Below are 15,137 nucleotides of genomic sequence, written 5' to 3'. Positions count from 1 at the left end.
AAAAGAGTCCCATTCAGTTATTTCACGTTTAGGCAGACAACTAAATATTGACAAATTTTTTAAGTGCTTGTGTACAAATGCTAAGATGGGTGAATTCAAGTGCCTGCTATTAAATTAGGATATTGTTATAACAGGGATCACAGAAATGTGGTGGAACTATGATAATCAATTGGAAATGGTAATACTGGGGTACAAAATGTATAGGAATGACAGACTAGGTCGTGCTGGTGGGGGAGTGGCACTATATGTGAAGGAAATCATAGTCAGATATAGTAAAAATCTGAAATGAATCAAATTGTACCATTGAATCTCTATGTAGAGAAATTCCATGCTTAAACAGTAAGAGTATAGCAGTAGGAATATACTGCCAACCACCTGAGAAGAATGGTGACAGAGAGTCTGAAACACTCAGGGAGATTAGAGAGGCTGCAAAAAACAGAAAACCTAGTAATAATGGGGGATTTCAACTTTCCCCTTATTGACTGGGTACATCACGTCAAGACAGGATACAGAGAGAATGTTTTTAGATACCATTAATGACTGCTTCTTGGAGTACCTAGTCCTGAAACCCATAAAGGGAGAAACAATTCTTGATTTAGTCCTAAATGGAGCACAGGGTCTGGTCCAAAAGTTGAATATAGCTGAACCACTCAGTAATAGCAACCATAATGTAATTAAATTTAACATCCTTGTTGGGAAGGAAATACCAAAGAAACCCACCGCAGTAGTATTTTACTTCAAAAAGGGGAGCTACATACAAATGAGGACGCTAGTTAAATGGAAATTAAAAGGAATAGTCACAACAGTGAAATGCCTGCAAGCTGCATGGAAACTTTTTTTAAAACACCGTAATACAGACTCAAACGATATGCATCCCCTAAATAAAAATAACAGAAATAGGACCCAAAAAACCACCACCATTACTCAACAACAGAGTAAAAGGCAGTTAGAGAAAAAAAGGCAGCCTTTAAACATTGGAAGTCAAATCCTACTGAGAACAATAGAAAACAGCATAAACTTGGGGAAGTCAAGTGTAAAAATATAATTAGGAGGCCTAAAAAGAAATTGAAGAGGAACGAGCAAAAGTCATAAAAACTAATAATTTTTTTTTAAGAACATGAGAAGGAGGAAGTCTGCCAAACAATCAGTGGGGCCATTGGATGATCGAGCTGCTAAAGGAGCACTCAAGGAAGGCAAGGCTATTGCGGGGAAGCTAAATTAATTATTTGCATCAGTCTTCAGAGGATGTGAGGGAGATTCCCACACCTCAGCCATATTTTTTAGGTGACAAATCAGAGGAACTGTCCCTGATTGAGGTGTCATTAGAGGAGGTATTGGAACAAATTGATAAATTAAACAGTAATAAATCACCAGGACCAGATGGTATTCACCTAAGAGTGCTGAAAGAACTCAACTATGAAACTGAAGAACTACTAACTGTGGTATGTAATCTATTGCTTAATCAGCCTCTGTACCAGATGGCTGGAGGATATTTAATGTAATGCTGACTTTTAAAAAATGCTCCAGAGATGATCCTGGCAATTATATGCCAGTAACCAATTATCAGACACATAGATTAACCCTATTTTTTGGGGAAGAGTCAACACGGTTTTTGTGAAGGGAAATCATGCCTCACCAATCTGTTATAATTCTTTGAGTGGGTCAACAAACGTGGACAAGGGAGATTCAGTAGACAGAATGTACTTGGACTTTCAGAAGGCCTTTGACAAGGTTCCTCACCTAAGGCTTTTAAGCAAAGTAAGCAGTCATGGGGTAAGAGTGAAGGTCCTCTCCTGAATCAGTAACTGGTTAAAAGAGAGGAAACAAAGGGCAGGACTAAATGGTCAGTTTTCAGAAAGGAGAGAGGTAAATAATGGTGTCCCCGAGAGATCTGTATTGGGACCAGTGCTGTTCAACATATTCCTAAGTGATCTGGAAAAAGAGGTAAACAGTGAGGTGGCAAAATTTGCAGATGATACAAAATTACTCAAGATAGTTAAGTCCAGAGCTGACTGCAAAGAGTTACAAAGGGATCTCACAAAACTGGGTGACTGGGCAACAAAATGGCAGATGAAATTCAATGTTGATAAGTGCAAAGTGGTGCTCACTGGAAAACATAATCCCAATTACACATACAAACTGATGAGGTCGAGACTAGCTGTTACCACTCAAGAAAGAGATGGCGTCATCATGGGTCATTCTGAAAAAACATCTGCTCAGTGTGCAACAGCAGTCAAAAAAGCGAACAGAATGTTAGGAGCCATTAGGAAATGAATAGCCAATAAGACAGAAAATATCATAATGCCACTATATAAATCTATGGTATGCCCAACCTGGAATACTGCCTTCTTAGCACCCTTCCCTCGTGTTTCTAGTTTAATGCCTTCCAGCTAGTCTTCAGCCAGAAGGTGAGCCCTCTGCCCGTGAGATTCAGGCCTTCCTGTTTGTACTGCCACCTCTCCCATTGAAATGTGGCCCAGTGCTCCGCAAACCTTCAGCTTTATACCAGTCATGCAGCCAGTGGTTCACGTCCTGTATTTTTGCCTTCTCTGGTTTATGCTTCCTTGGAAGATCCTTTGGAAAGATGCTTTAAGAGAAATGTCAGGCTTTATCTCATGCCCTGACATGAAGACATATATAAATCATAGAGAAGTCAAAGACTTGGGGCTTTCTCCTTCATTCCTTACTTGGTGAGCTTTCACTGACTTCAGTGGGAGAGTTATCCTGGAGAAACGTCTACCGAATCAAACCCTTATTAATTCATCAAAACGTGGGTTTGAAATTGGTTTATGAAGAAACAGCCAAAATGAGGTGTAGGGGGGAGAAGACACTGGACTTTGGGCCACATTCTGCCCTCATTTATGTTTGTGTGCAATCCCATGGAAGTTGGTGTTTTCATGGGTGTAACTGAGGGCAGAATTTGCCTTGATATGTAAATACATGGCGAGATGTCAATCCTGTGAGTCCTAGCTGGGGAAAAATACACATGGACATCAATGGGAGTTTTGCCTAAGTAAGGACAGCAGGTTGGGTCCTAAAAGGTCTAGCGTGTAATAGTCAAATGTTCCTAAGGCTCCTAAATCACTTTAGCAAAACAGCAAGAGTCCTGTGGCACCTTAAAAACTAACAATTTTATTTGGGCGTAAGCTTTCGTGGGCAGAAACCCACTCCGTCGGATCAACAGACTAACACGGCTACCCTCTGGAACTAAATCACTTTGGCGCTCTTGAAATTTTACCCCATGTCTTCCCGTGATGGTATTTGAACATCTCCTGTGGTGGCAGAGGGGTGAAATCCAAGTTGCTGAGAAGCATCATTTGAAGGAAGAAGGCCAGACTTTCAGCAGGAATAAATACATGGAGCTACAGCATTTTACTCCAGTTGAGGATCTGGCCATGATGTGTTTCTTTTATCTTTCAGAAATAAACACCTCACAAAACACCCCAAATTCGATAGGATTAGATGTCTGCAGTGGCTACTTCAGGGCAGCAAAAGCTGTTTAATGTTAATACTGTATGTTAAAAGCTACCTGTGAAATATTTGTGCCTTATTGATTTAAAAACAGGTTTATTTTACTGGAAAAAAGGGTGATCATGCTAATTCAATCACAGAGGACTCGAGAGGACAGAAGTCTTTGTATATTACTTTAACTAGCCATGCAGAGCAATAATAATGTCACTGCTTGTCAAAGCTGATGGCTGATGACATCGTGTAATCCCCAGCAAGTTATATGGGCTCCTATCTCCTGGTGAATCCTTGGCTATTTTGGTGCTCGAAACAAGGCCATGGAGAGAAGGAACTGCAGCAGCAGATTGCTTTTAGCACACCTGAGTGTGTGGGCAGTGCATGTGATTAGTTTCAGTGTCTGTCAGGTCTGAGGAGCTGCTGTGGGCCCAGAAAGAGGCGCTGGCATTCAGTGTGTCTTTCTTGGGCATCCCCAGCAGCACAAATCTTTATAGGTTTAGGGTTTCCTCCAGTTCTTTCTGGAATTATCTTTCATTTAAATAAATAAGAGAACTGTGTTTGCTCTAGAGAAACTGTGGCCCTGATCCTGCAACACCTTGCTCTTCGGGCAGAATTCTGCCCTGAATTCCATCCAGCGTGCTGGGGTGCAGTTGCCTGCAAGCTGTGCTGTGGCTCGTGTCCCTAGGAGGAATTCAGCTGGAAAGCTGCCTGGCACTACACACCAGACTGTTAGCTGCACCAACCATACAGAAAGGGGGCAGTGTGCTCCCTGCTGCATGCCTAGCCATTCAGGGTGAAGCTACCTCTCCCTACCCAATTTCAGACAGCTAGTGCTGTGGGCAATCATCAGGAGTAGGGACTACCCTCCCCAAGGAGATTCTGGCTAACCCCTGAGCAGTGGCTCCAGGGGACTGAGAGCTCCTTGTGCTTTCGCCTCACCTACACAATAACGGGTAAGCACTGATTTTAAAATGAGCGACTCTGCTTCTGTCAGGTTGGTTTTACCTTGGAGTTTACATTATACAAGTGAAAATTAAAAGCCTTTGTCAGCTGGGGAAGATGATTGTTCTGTTTGTGCCACAGTGGCTCTGCTGACAGTTGTATGGGTTACTGCACTGTAAGAATATAATGTAGTTATCATTATTCTCCTGTGGTGCCATGAGAGCATGACCAAAGAAGAAGAGGTGGGTGTCTCATTTGTGTGGCTACCCTGAATTTTAATTACTCTGCTCAAGCTTCTTTGCAAACAGCAGCTCTCTGTGACAGCACCAGTACACGGATGGTCTCATGATGATTCCCAGCAGATATTTTTTTTTGTCCATGTCACAGACATTAAAGAAGAGCAATCTGCAGAAGAGAGGATTGGGACTAGAATAGTGACGGGAGGTCTGGACTAGGTACATTGGTAGAACTACAGTCTGTATGATAGTTTGCATAACATCTGATTATACTGTGTGCTAGGTTCCAACTAATGCATTTTATTCTTCTCTGTCCTCCTTTTGGAGAAAAGTAACGATAGCCCCATCAATATTGTTTGAGCCCCTTGTAGCACCCCTGTGAGCTGCTGCAGTCTTATCCCTATTGTACAGAAGAAACTGAGATATTGAGAGAGAAACTAAAGTGACTTGTCCCAGGATCATACGTGGAGTCTGTGGTGAAGCTGGGCATGGATCCCAGGCATTGGTGCCTAGTCTCAGACTATGTCCCTTATTCACTAGTCAGGCATGTTGCTGGGTCCCATCTCCGCAGCTTGTAACTTAGATAAGATCACAGCAAAATCACCACTTATCTGTCCCAGCCCATGCCACCCGCATCGTTGCAGGAGGCTTGGGAAAGCTTCAGTTTCTCCTACATTCTGTGCCTAGGCTTGTCCTTTTCATGTGGAGTCCCCCCCCCCCCCCCGCGGGAGTTATTAAAAACTTGCAACTGAATAAAGCAACATAAATCTGTGCAGTGCCAGCACCCACCCATTGTGAGCCCTATTGACAGATATCTGGAATCTGAAGGAATTCAAGACAAATTGTTAAGAGGATGGAGTTAATAAAATTTGAAAAATTGAGACCTGTCACTCCACTAAACTTTTTTCAATACCACTGACAGAAACATATTTCCCCAATGAGTGACCTTATGCAGCTGCTCCGGTTCCACATTGGTGCACTGATGCTAGAAGTGAACTAGCATGCTATTTATCAAATATTATAAGCTAGAGCCTACTAATACGAAGCGCGGGGGGGGGGGGGGGGGAGGAGGGAGAGTGGGCTCATTGCACAGCCTGAGGTGTTGCCCAGGTGTTGATCCCAGCTAGAGACAGCTAGTGGGAGGTGACAAATTGCCTACTATTAAGGATCTAAAGGTTGGAGCCCTCTCAGTGTGCACACAATAGATTGTCAAGACTCCTCTGTCCAAAGGGCTCTGCTCTCTGGACCAGCTGCCTGGCTTGTGGGGGGAGAGGCCGGGAGGGGAAGTGGGGGGGCCAAAAGGGGGAAGGCAAAGGAAGGTCAGGCCAGGGCTCTTATGAACTAGTAGCCACTTTTGTGTTCTATTAGCAAGCAGAGTGACACTGTTATTTATTAAAGCGTAATATTTTATTGAGGTGAAATCGACCAGTTGTACGAGTCAGGTTCTATCAGTTACTGCGGCAATTAGTCAAGTCGTCAAAGCCATTAACAGGGGGATTAGGCCAATATTGGATAGCCATTATTGATAGATCCAGGGCAAAAAGAAACAGTCCTGAAATGAAAGCAGACTTGGCCTCGGGGATGTCTTCATTTGGCGAGCCCAGAAAACTTTTCCCTACTCTAACTAGCACAAACGGAAGGTGTTTTTAAAAACATCAGGGCTGGGGATAGGTTTTGGGGCCACTGTCTCTTTAAAAGATATTGAGTGGCTAGCCCAGGCAGTATATAATCTCACCTGTCCCAGTCATATTCTTTATTTGCAATGACAAGGCTCGCAATAGAAATTACTCTGTGTCGAATGTTTATGGAGCACATTTTTCATTCTGTAAGCAAATATAGATCCCCAATGCCAGTGCTTAAAAATGGCTAATCTCTCCAGTTCACGATAGCAGAGAGCCCTCTCAGCGGCAGCGCTTCGGTTTAATCTGATTGCCGTGCACTGTTACTGAGTGGTGATCGTGTGCTTTGTGCTGTACATGTTAGAGGCAAAAATAGAGCCTCATCAGTATATGTTAATTGAAGCAACTGAGTGCTCATTTCTGAGACGCCTCTTCCGAATAACCCGTGTAGACCAATGGGAAAGAAAGAAATGCAATGTTTATAAAAGACTGGTCTAGTTGAGGGGATGGCATAATACTACCTTGGTGCTTTGCATTTTTCTTAGCACCATACAGAGGTTCACTGTCTACCGCTCCCAAGTCCCCCTGTCAATATTGTTATCCCCCTTTTACAGATGGGCAAACAGGCAATGAGTCAGTGTCAAAGCCCCGGAGTAGAACCTTGGAATCCCTTGCTCCAGGTCCTGTGCTTTGTCCACAGAACATCCCTGCTTCTCAGAGTTTCACTTTAGAAGATGGGGACTGGCTAGTTCATTCACGCTTACTGGTTTAAGCCTCAGAGCTTTGAATTGCAGGCAGTTTGGACATTCATTTTCATAGTCGTCGTTTTCTGGCTGGAGACAGCAGGCTTCAATACATGCAATATATGGCATTGAGACGCATCTCTGCTTTTGCAAGTATACCAGGAAATGCTAAAATACCTCAAGTCTCATCCATTGAGGTCTCTGCTGTTTGCATCCTTGGCTACTTTCATAGGCATCCTTGTTACATCTACCAATCCTAATATTGGACCACCATAGCTAGTGGATCATGTTTTGCCCTGCATGCCGCCAAGGGACCTGGGATCAGTTGATTTGACTTTATTTGCCAGCCCCAGTTCAGTCTGGTTTGGATGGCGGTGGGGAGTTTTCTCAGTGTTAGGCCATTGTATGTAGAACTTCTTCCATGAGTGTATCTATCGGAGTCTCTCTGACTGTTTTTGTAGCTCACAAAGAGATAAGTTGCCCCTAGGAAGAACCACTGCTGAAATGCAGCCACTTCTGCAGAAGGCAGCAGCTGTTTAACAGGCCACAGCAATCCTACACAACAGTTCAGGCCAGGAAGTGAAGAAGAATACCGTATCCAATTGTAGCTTCAGTAGTTCCATGGAGCTGCCATGGGCCTAGGAGCTGGTGCTTTTATGAAGCTGTGTTTTGTTTCAGTCACTCCATGTGCTTTCATCATCACAGCAGCTTTTCCCTGCCAAGCCGATTGTCACCAGTGACACCCTCCTTTTGTTGTTCCCCTGACATCCTTACAAGTGCTGATTGTACATTGTCCCTGTCTGATCTGTGTACCCCTCAGAGCAAAGGTCAGAAGAGGACACTGGGGAGCGTAGGGGTTGCAAGTTGTGCTTCATGTTTATTCTGCCCTGTGTTTGAACTCTGGTCCCTTCTTTTCCCCCTGTGATCAGGTGCCAGCCCACTGCAGAGGAATGAAATGGGGCACACACCACTGGATTATGCCCGTGACGGGGAGGTCATGAAACTTCTGAAAGCGTCGGAAACAAAGGTGAGTCTGATAAAGATTCAGGTGACTTACTATTTCCTTTTTAGCTACAGAGATGATGCTTCAAAGGAGGGGGCCTGTTACATACCCTACAGTGTTCTGGAAGGATACCTTACCATGGCTACATCTCTGATCCTTTCAGTATCTCTGGAACAACATGCCGGGTGTCTTCAGAAATGACTTAAAGTTATATGATGTGTAAATAAAAACTCCAAAGTGTTAGAATTATCTTCAGATATATCTATGGCCACCTGTTCTGCCCATGGTGTGACCTTTTGTGCTTATTGTTGAGATGCATACCACAAATAAGATCACCTATTGTCCTCTCATCCCTGTAGGCTTTAGGCACAGTATGGTAAAATCGGAATGCTATCTCCGCCTTCTCTTCTGAAGTGCCTGGGATTTGTGGGTTTAAGACAGATCCTTGTGTGAGGTCTCACCTAGCACTTGAGTCACAGGACTGGGATCCAGGTACTCCTGAGCACCACTCTTAACTTCTGGAATGGCCTAGGGCAATTCACCTAACCTCTCCCAGACTCATTTTCCCATTGATACAGTGGAGTCGTACCTACTGCACAAAGATGAGTTAATGTTTGTAAAGGGGAGAAAAAAAACACAATTGCAGTTATTGACGACAGCAGTTGCAGTAAAGAGCCCATGGAGCGAATAGGCCTGCCGCCGGAGGAGCTTCCATCGCTATCTTCTCCCTTTTATATATGGGGAAGGGGAGCACAGAGAGGCTAAGTGACTTGCCCAAGGTCACACCAATGCTTCTGGCAGGGCAGAGCAGAGAATTGAACTCAGATCTCCCAAGTTAAGGCTAATGCCTTAACCACTGGACCATCTTTCCTCTCTTCCTTGTAATGATAAAGCCTCCTGATCATTAGAGAGGGAAAACTGAAGCTCGTATTAAACATCATTTAAAGTTATTAGGTACAAGTGTTTATTAAAATAGTAATGGCATCGTTATGAAGTAGTAATAATGATTTACATTTCTGGAGTGCGGTTCTTCCAACAGTCTCTAGTCAGCCAGTGCAGTAAGCTTTACAACCCACCCGTGAAGTGGGTAGGTATCAGTGTCCCCATTTTACAGATGGGGCAGGGTCCGTGTTTTCAAGAGTAGTCTCTAATTTTGGGTGCCTCCATTTTTGGTTACCCAGCTTTAGACATTGAATTTTCCCTCCTGAAAATGTGGGCCTAAAAGCTTGTCTAGGATGGGAAAATGGAAGGTGTTCTTAAACTATGTTAGCTAACCTGCTTATTAGCATGGTTTTAAGCACAGCTTAGCATCTAGTGTAGATAAAATAAAAACACATCAAGTGTCTATGGTCAAACCTAGAGTCTTGGCCAAGGTCACCCAGGAAGTCTTTGGTGGAGCGAAGAGAAGAAGACAGGTCTTCTGGCTATGCACTGCTGTTACAAGAAGGAAGAGGTTGATTGTGGCAGTTCTCCATAGAGCTGCTGCTTCTCTTATTAGTCCAGTGATTGCTTGGAGTGAACTGTAACAGTCAGTGCTGCTCTTTAAAAGTTTTAAAACAGAAATGTTGAGAACAAAATTCTTAAATCATTGAGAGAAGAGAAAAAAAATCTCTTGGTTAAATGGCCTCTGGAGTCCAACATCAGCGAGTGAGTAAATGGAAGCGAGAGAGGAGATAAATATATGTGGATGTTGCTGATGAAAATGATTCAGGGTGTATATAAAACATAAGTCTGTGCAGCTGGTTTGTGATGAATATTCTGCTGAGGGGGATGTGGCAGTATCAGGGTTGCCGTCCCACTCCTGCATTTGCATTCCACCGAGAGTCTTTGAGAATTTATTTCTCACTTTAATCACAGTTGGGGAATGAAATGGCAGGACTATTCACCAGATAGACATGTCACATCTATTTTATTTACATATCCCGGTGACAGAGTAACAAGGAGTTTTCATATGTATTTGTGTATTTCATTTGTGTTTATTAAAAATAATTCTGTGCATGCTTCTGCTGTGTTATAAGAATCTTGTTTTGTCTTTAGACCAGCTGATTCACTTTGCTAAACAAGCTAAGGAAACCTGAGTGTGTTGCATCACAGACAGGGCTAAGAGTAAAGGAATAGGCCAAAGTAGGTAACTAGGTGGTAAAGACGCCAGGTTCTAATCTTGAGTGAAATTTGCTGGTGAAAGGAGGCAGATTAACAACCCTGAGCTGAAGTCCTTTTGTCTATCCCCAGAATAGGGCCATTGCAGACAGCTTCCCCAACACTGGCCTGACAGTGTGCCTTAACTCTGAGTTAGTCACTGTGCCTGTTCTGTTCTTGACCTCTCCGCTGAGCCTGCCAGTAGAAAGGCCAGGACAGACCAGTAGTTCTGGTGACTTCAGGCTTATCTAAAGCAGCACATCCCTGTCACAGCCAGAGCTAGATTCTAGATCTCCTGTATCCCAGAAGCCTTCTTAAACCACGAGACCCTCATGTTCCTGCTGGCTTCCTCTCAGGCCATGCCCTTCCTATTTTCGACATTCATACTGTGCAGAGCATCCATCCATGGAGTTGCACAGTCAGAGATATGCCTGTATATGTTAAAAATAAGAGCTGGGTCCCAATCGCCTCATAAGAAGCAAAGATCTCTAGCCAAAGTAATCCTTGCTGTAACCAACAGAGTTACACCAAGGATAGATTTACCCCCAGATGTGAATGAACTGCCACCCAAAATCTCTGAAGACTGGCATTACTTAAATAGCCTAGTTCATATCCTTGACACGTTTTCCAGCTGAAAACAAAAATATAATCCTGGTTTATTTAATCTTTTAAATTCCTTTTCCAGTAATGTAAAAGATGTTGTGTCCTCCACATTCCCAGGTTCTCTGCAGACATTCAGCCCCACTAGCAGCTGTGCTTTTGAACCTCTGTTCTTTGAATATTTTCCCGTAAATGAAATCATGGCTGGGAGGGCTGCCATACTGGATAAAGAATAATAAAAGCCAGTGATCACAATTACCATGCTCATATTAGCAACAGGGAGCCAGGGATTGCTTTCTCAAGGTGAGGTCTGACAGAGCTAATAGAGTGCATCTCTTATTAAAAAGATGGGCTCACATCCTTTACGTTTGGCATCACGTCACAAGAGCCTCTTAGCCCAGGTGAACCTAAGAGCTTTGGTGCCTCCTGCCTAACACAAGAAGAGCAGAGTATCAGTCCCCGCATCTCTTTCAGAGCACGTAACGCTGGAATAATCCACTTATATGGCAATGATGTTTCATAAAAGTTTAATCAGAAGAACTAGAGATCAGTTATCAGAGGGTGAAAACAGTCCCCACGCATAGTACTTCACACCATGTAAGGGGGTGTCATTTTCACTGGTGGCTGGTCACCTGCCCAGTGAACATTTGACTAAAGACAAACATAGACAAGGTCAGGCTCTTTGTGGTTTCCTCTCCAGTAGAGTCAGTGTAGCAGTAACACTGTGCACTGCCATGCATGAGACCTGGCTTTGACTGACTGCCCCAGTCACTGGTCATGGGATTGGGTGAGAGGAAGTAGCAAGCAGATTAAGGAGCAATTGTGACTTGCTTCATAGGGAGTCTTGTCCAGTTATGCACTGGGGGGAAATGGTTGGTGTAAAAAATCAGTGAAAGTTGTGTCTTGCTACTAAACAGAGAGTGAGATTCTGACCTCCCCGCCCCCACTCCAGCCCATTTGGGATGGGGGCTCATTGGTGGGGTGGGGCTGCAGCTCATAGAGCAGCCTGGACAGTTTACCATAACTTAGATGGGTGCCCAGGGCTGTCTGAATTACACCAGGGGCTTCTCCAGCCCTGGAACAGCCAAGGATTTGGGGGGTAGAAAGTTGGCTTAAAGCCCCTTTAACCCCACATCCTCCTGGGCTGCAAGGTCTGTGCAGTGTCTCTTAGAGTCACAGCACAGAGTCACACCAAAAGAACGACCGAAGGCAGGTCTCAGCACTTCAGTCCTATCTTCCTCTCAAACTTTGGCAGGTTGCTGCCATCAGCTACGTCATTGTCTCTGTGTGTCTGGGAGATTCATGTCAGCTACCATTACCAAGAACATTGGACTAACATGTAAAACCTCCGGATCCCAATCTTGCTGGTTCCCGGATTGGGCACTAGTCAACCTGGAGAGCAGAATGAAAGAGAGAATTTGTAGAACCTAAATCTCTGCCCTAGCTTTGTATTCACATGGATTATTCCTACCCCAGTTTGCACATGATCAGTGCATCTGCTAGCAGAGGTCTTGCCATCCAGACACACTGACTTGAGAAATGTAGGACAATTTGGTCTGTGTTTGAGGGTTGTGAGACTGTTTTTCACCCATCCCTTCATTCTGCCATGTGTGTGCATCACCATCTTCATAAGCTGTTTGAAAATTCTGCAAACCCTTGTGGCTCAGGGGGCAAGAGTCATTCTCCGAGACACAAGTGCTGCACTTCATCCAACTAATCTGGCATGCATGAAATGGCACAAGACCAACCCTCTCTTGAAATATCAACTCCACCGCATTTAAGGTCTTTGGAGCAAGCGTTTTGCTTCTGCCCCCAAATTTGAGACTTCAATGTGTTAAATAAAAACAAAACAAACAAACAAAACAAACAGGAGAAAAAACCCTACAATTCAGAAGAGACCATCTAATCTGATCTGACCTCCTGAATGACACAGGTCAAAGAACTTCCCCAGGTTCCTAGAGCAGGTCTTTTAGAAAAATATCCCATCTTGGTTTAAAATTTGTCAGAGCTGGAGAATGCACAATGACCCTTGGGTAAATTGTTCCAATGATTAACTTTTCTCACTATTAAAAATGGATGCCTTATTTCCAGTCTGAATTTGTCTAGCTTCCACTTCCAGCCATTGGATCGTGTTAGACCTTCCTCTGCTAGATTGAAACGCCCATTAATAAACATTTGTTCCCCATGTAGATACTTATAGACTGTAATCAGGTCCTCTCAACCTTCTCTTTGTTAGACTCAAAGAGCTCAATCTATTTAGTTTATCACTATAAGGCAGGTTTTCTAATCCTTTAATCATTCTTGTGGCTCTTCTCTGACCCCTCTCCAATTTATCCACATCTTTCTTGAATTGTGGACACCAGAACTGGACACTGTATTCTGACAGCGGTCACACCAGTGCCAAATACAGAGGAAAAATAACTTCTCTACTCCTACTTGAGATTCCCATTTATACATCCAAGGATTGCATTTGCTCTTTGGCTACAACGTCAACACTAGGAGCTCATGTTCAATTGTTTATCCACCAAAACCCCCACATCTTTTTCAGTGTCACTGCTTCCCAGGACAGAGTCCCCCATTCTATAAGTATACATTCTTTGTATACATTTACATTGAGCCATATTAAAACACACATTGTTTTCTTGCACCCAGTTTACCGAGCAATCTAGATCGCTGTGAATCAGTGAAATATCCTCTTCATTATTTACCACTCCCCCAATTTTTGTGTCATCTGCAAACTTTATCAGTGATGTTTTTATGTTTTCTTCCAGGTCACTGACAAAAATGTTAAATACTGTAGGGCCAAGAACCAATCCCAGTGGACCTCTCTGGAAACAGAACTACTCAGTGATGATTCCCCAATTACAGTTATATTATGAGACCTATCAGTTAGCCACTTTTAATCCATGTAATATGTACCATATTAACTTTATGTCAGTCTAGTTTTTTAATCAATATATCAATGCAGCACCAAGTCAAATGCCTTACAGAAGTCTAGTATGTCTATACTATTACCTTTACCAACTAAACTTTTAATTTAATCAAATAAAGATATCAAGTTAGTTTGACAGGATCTCTTTTCCATAACTCATGTTAGTTTGCATTTCTTACATTACCTTTCTTTTGTTCTTTATTAATAGAATCCCATGTCAGCTGCTCCATTATCTTGCCTGGGACTGATGACTGACAGGCCTAAAATTACCTGGGTCATCCTGTTTACTCTTTTTAAATATAAATATTAGTACAACATTAGCTGTCTTCCAGTCTTCTGGAACTTCCCCATTGTTGCAAGACTTGCTGAAAATCAGCATTAACAGTCTGGTGAATGCCTCAGCCAGCTCTTTTAAAACTCTTGGCTGCAAGCTCTCTGGACCTGCTGATTTAAAAATGTCTGTAGGAGCTGCTGTTTAACACATCCTCCCAAGATACTACTGGAATGGAAAGTGTGTTATCATCATCATATGATATGGCTATAAGGTTTAGAAGGGACTGTGCAAGGGTCATCTAATCTAACATCCTGCCAAAGTGCAGGATTTCTTGTGCCTAAACCATCCAAGACAGATGGCTGTCCAGCCTCCTTTTGAAAGCCTCCAGTGCAGGAGGTTCTTCAGTTTCCCAAGGCAGTCTGTTCCATTGCACTAGTGTTTGAGACATCTAGACAGATTTATGTAGTGCTGGAGAGGGACCGGTGGTCATAGTACATGTAGGTACCAGTGACATAGGGAAGGATGGGAGAGAGGTCCTGGAGGCCAAATTTAGGCTGCTAGGTAAGAGATTGAAGTCCAGGACCTCAATGGTAGCATTCTCTGAAATGCTTCCAGTTCTATGCACAGGACCAGTTAGGTAGACAGAACTGCAGAGCTTCAATGCGTGGATGAGATGATGCTGTAGGGAGTAGGGGTTTAGATGTATTAGAAACCGGGGAACATTTTGGGAAAGGGGGAGCCTATACAAAAAGGATGGGCTCCACCTAAACCAAAATGGAACCGGATTGCTGGCACGTTAAATTAAAAGGTCATAGACAGACCCTTTGGAAATTTTTCATGGAAAATAACGAGAGAGAGACCCACCCCAGAATAGCCAGTGACCTGGTCGTGAGGGCACTCACCTGGGAGGTGGGAACCCCATGTTCCAATCCCTGCTCCAAATCAGGCAGAGTGGGGACTTGACAGGACTCCCCTGTCTTACTGGGCTGTCGGCTGTTCCAGGGGTGTCTCCCTCTTTCTTTGAGAAATTCCAGCCCGGACCTGAGAAACCTTCACAACAAAACTTCTGTGAAACGTGAAATAGAAACACAAAGTCACAGGAAGAAAATGGTGCTGGGTATGCCCTCGCAAAGGCCTTGTCCACACACACAGCTGTACCACACACCAGTATAGTTAAAGCAGTA

The 15,137-nt window shown here is 43.6% G+C and overlaps 1 protein-coding gene across 2 annotated transcripts in view; it reads left to right on the top strand.

The window, feature by feature from the left end:
- The window catches only part of CLPB (ClpB family mitochondrial disaggregase), a 131,678-nt gene that overhangs the window by 69,323 nt on the left and 47,218 nt on the right, over nucleotides 1-15,137 (top strand). For both annotated transcript variants that reach the window (XM_067539081.1, XM_067539080.1), the window contains exon 6: nucleotides 7,935-8,032. In XM_067539081.1, the coding sequence (XP_067395182.1) occupies nucleotides 7,935-8,032 (98 nt within the window). The remainder of the gene's footprint in view (nucleotides 1-7,934; nucleotides 8,033-15,137) is intronic.

Source organism: Emydura macquarii, unplaced genomic scaffold (genome assembly GCF_026122565.2).
Source record: "Emydura macquarii macquarii isolate MOO-44397 ecotype Brisbane River unplaced genomic scaffold, CSIRO-AGI_Emac_v2 contig_509, whole genome shotgun sequence".
NCBI lineage: Eukaryota > Metazoa > Chordata > Testudines > Chelidae > Emydura > Emydura macquarii.
The sequence above is the reverse complement of the archived record's forward strand: the minus strand, read 5'-3'. Positions and strand labels throughout refer to the sequence as shown.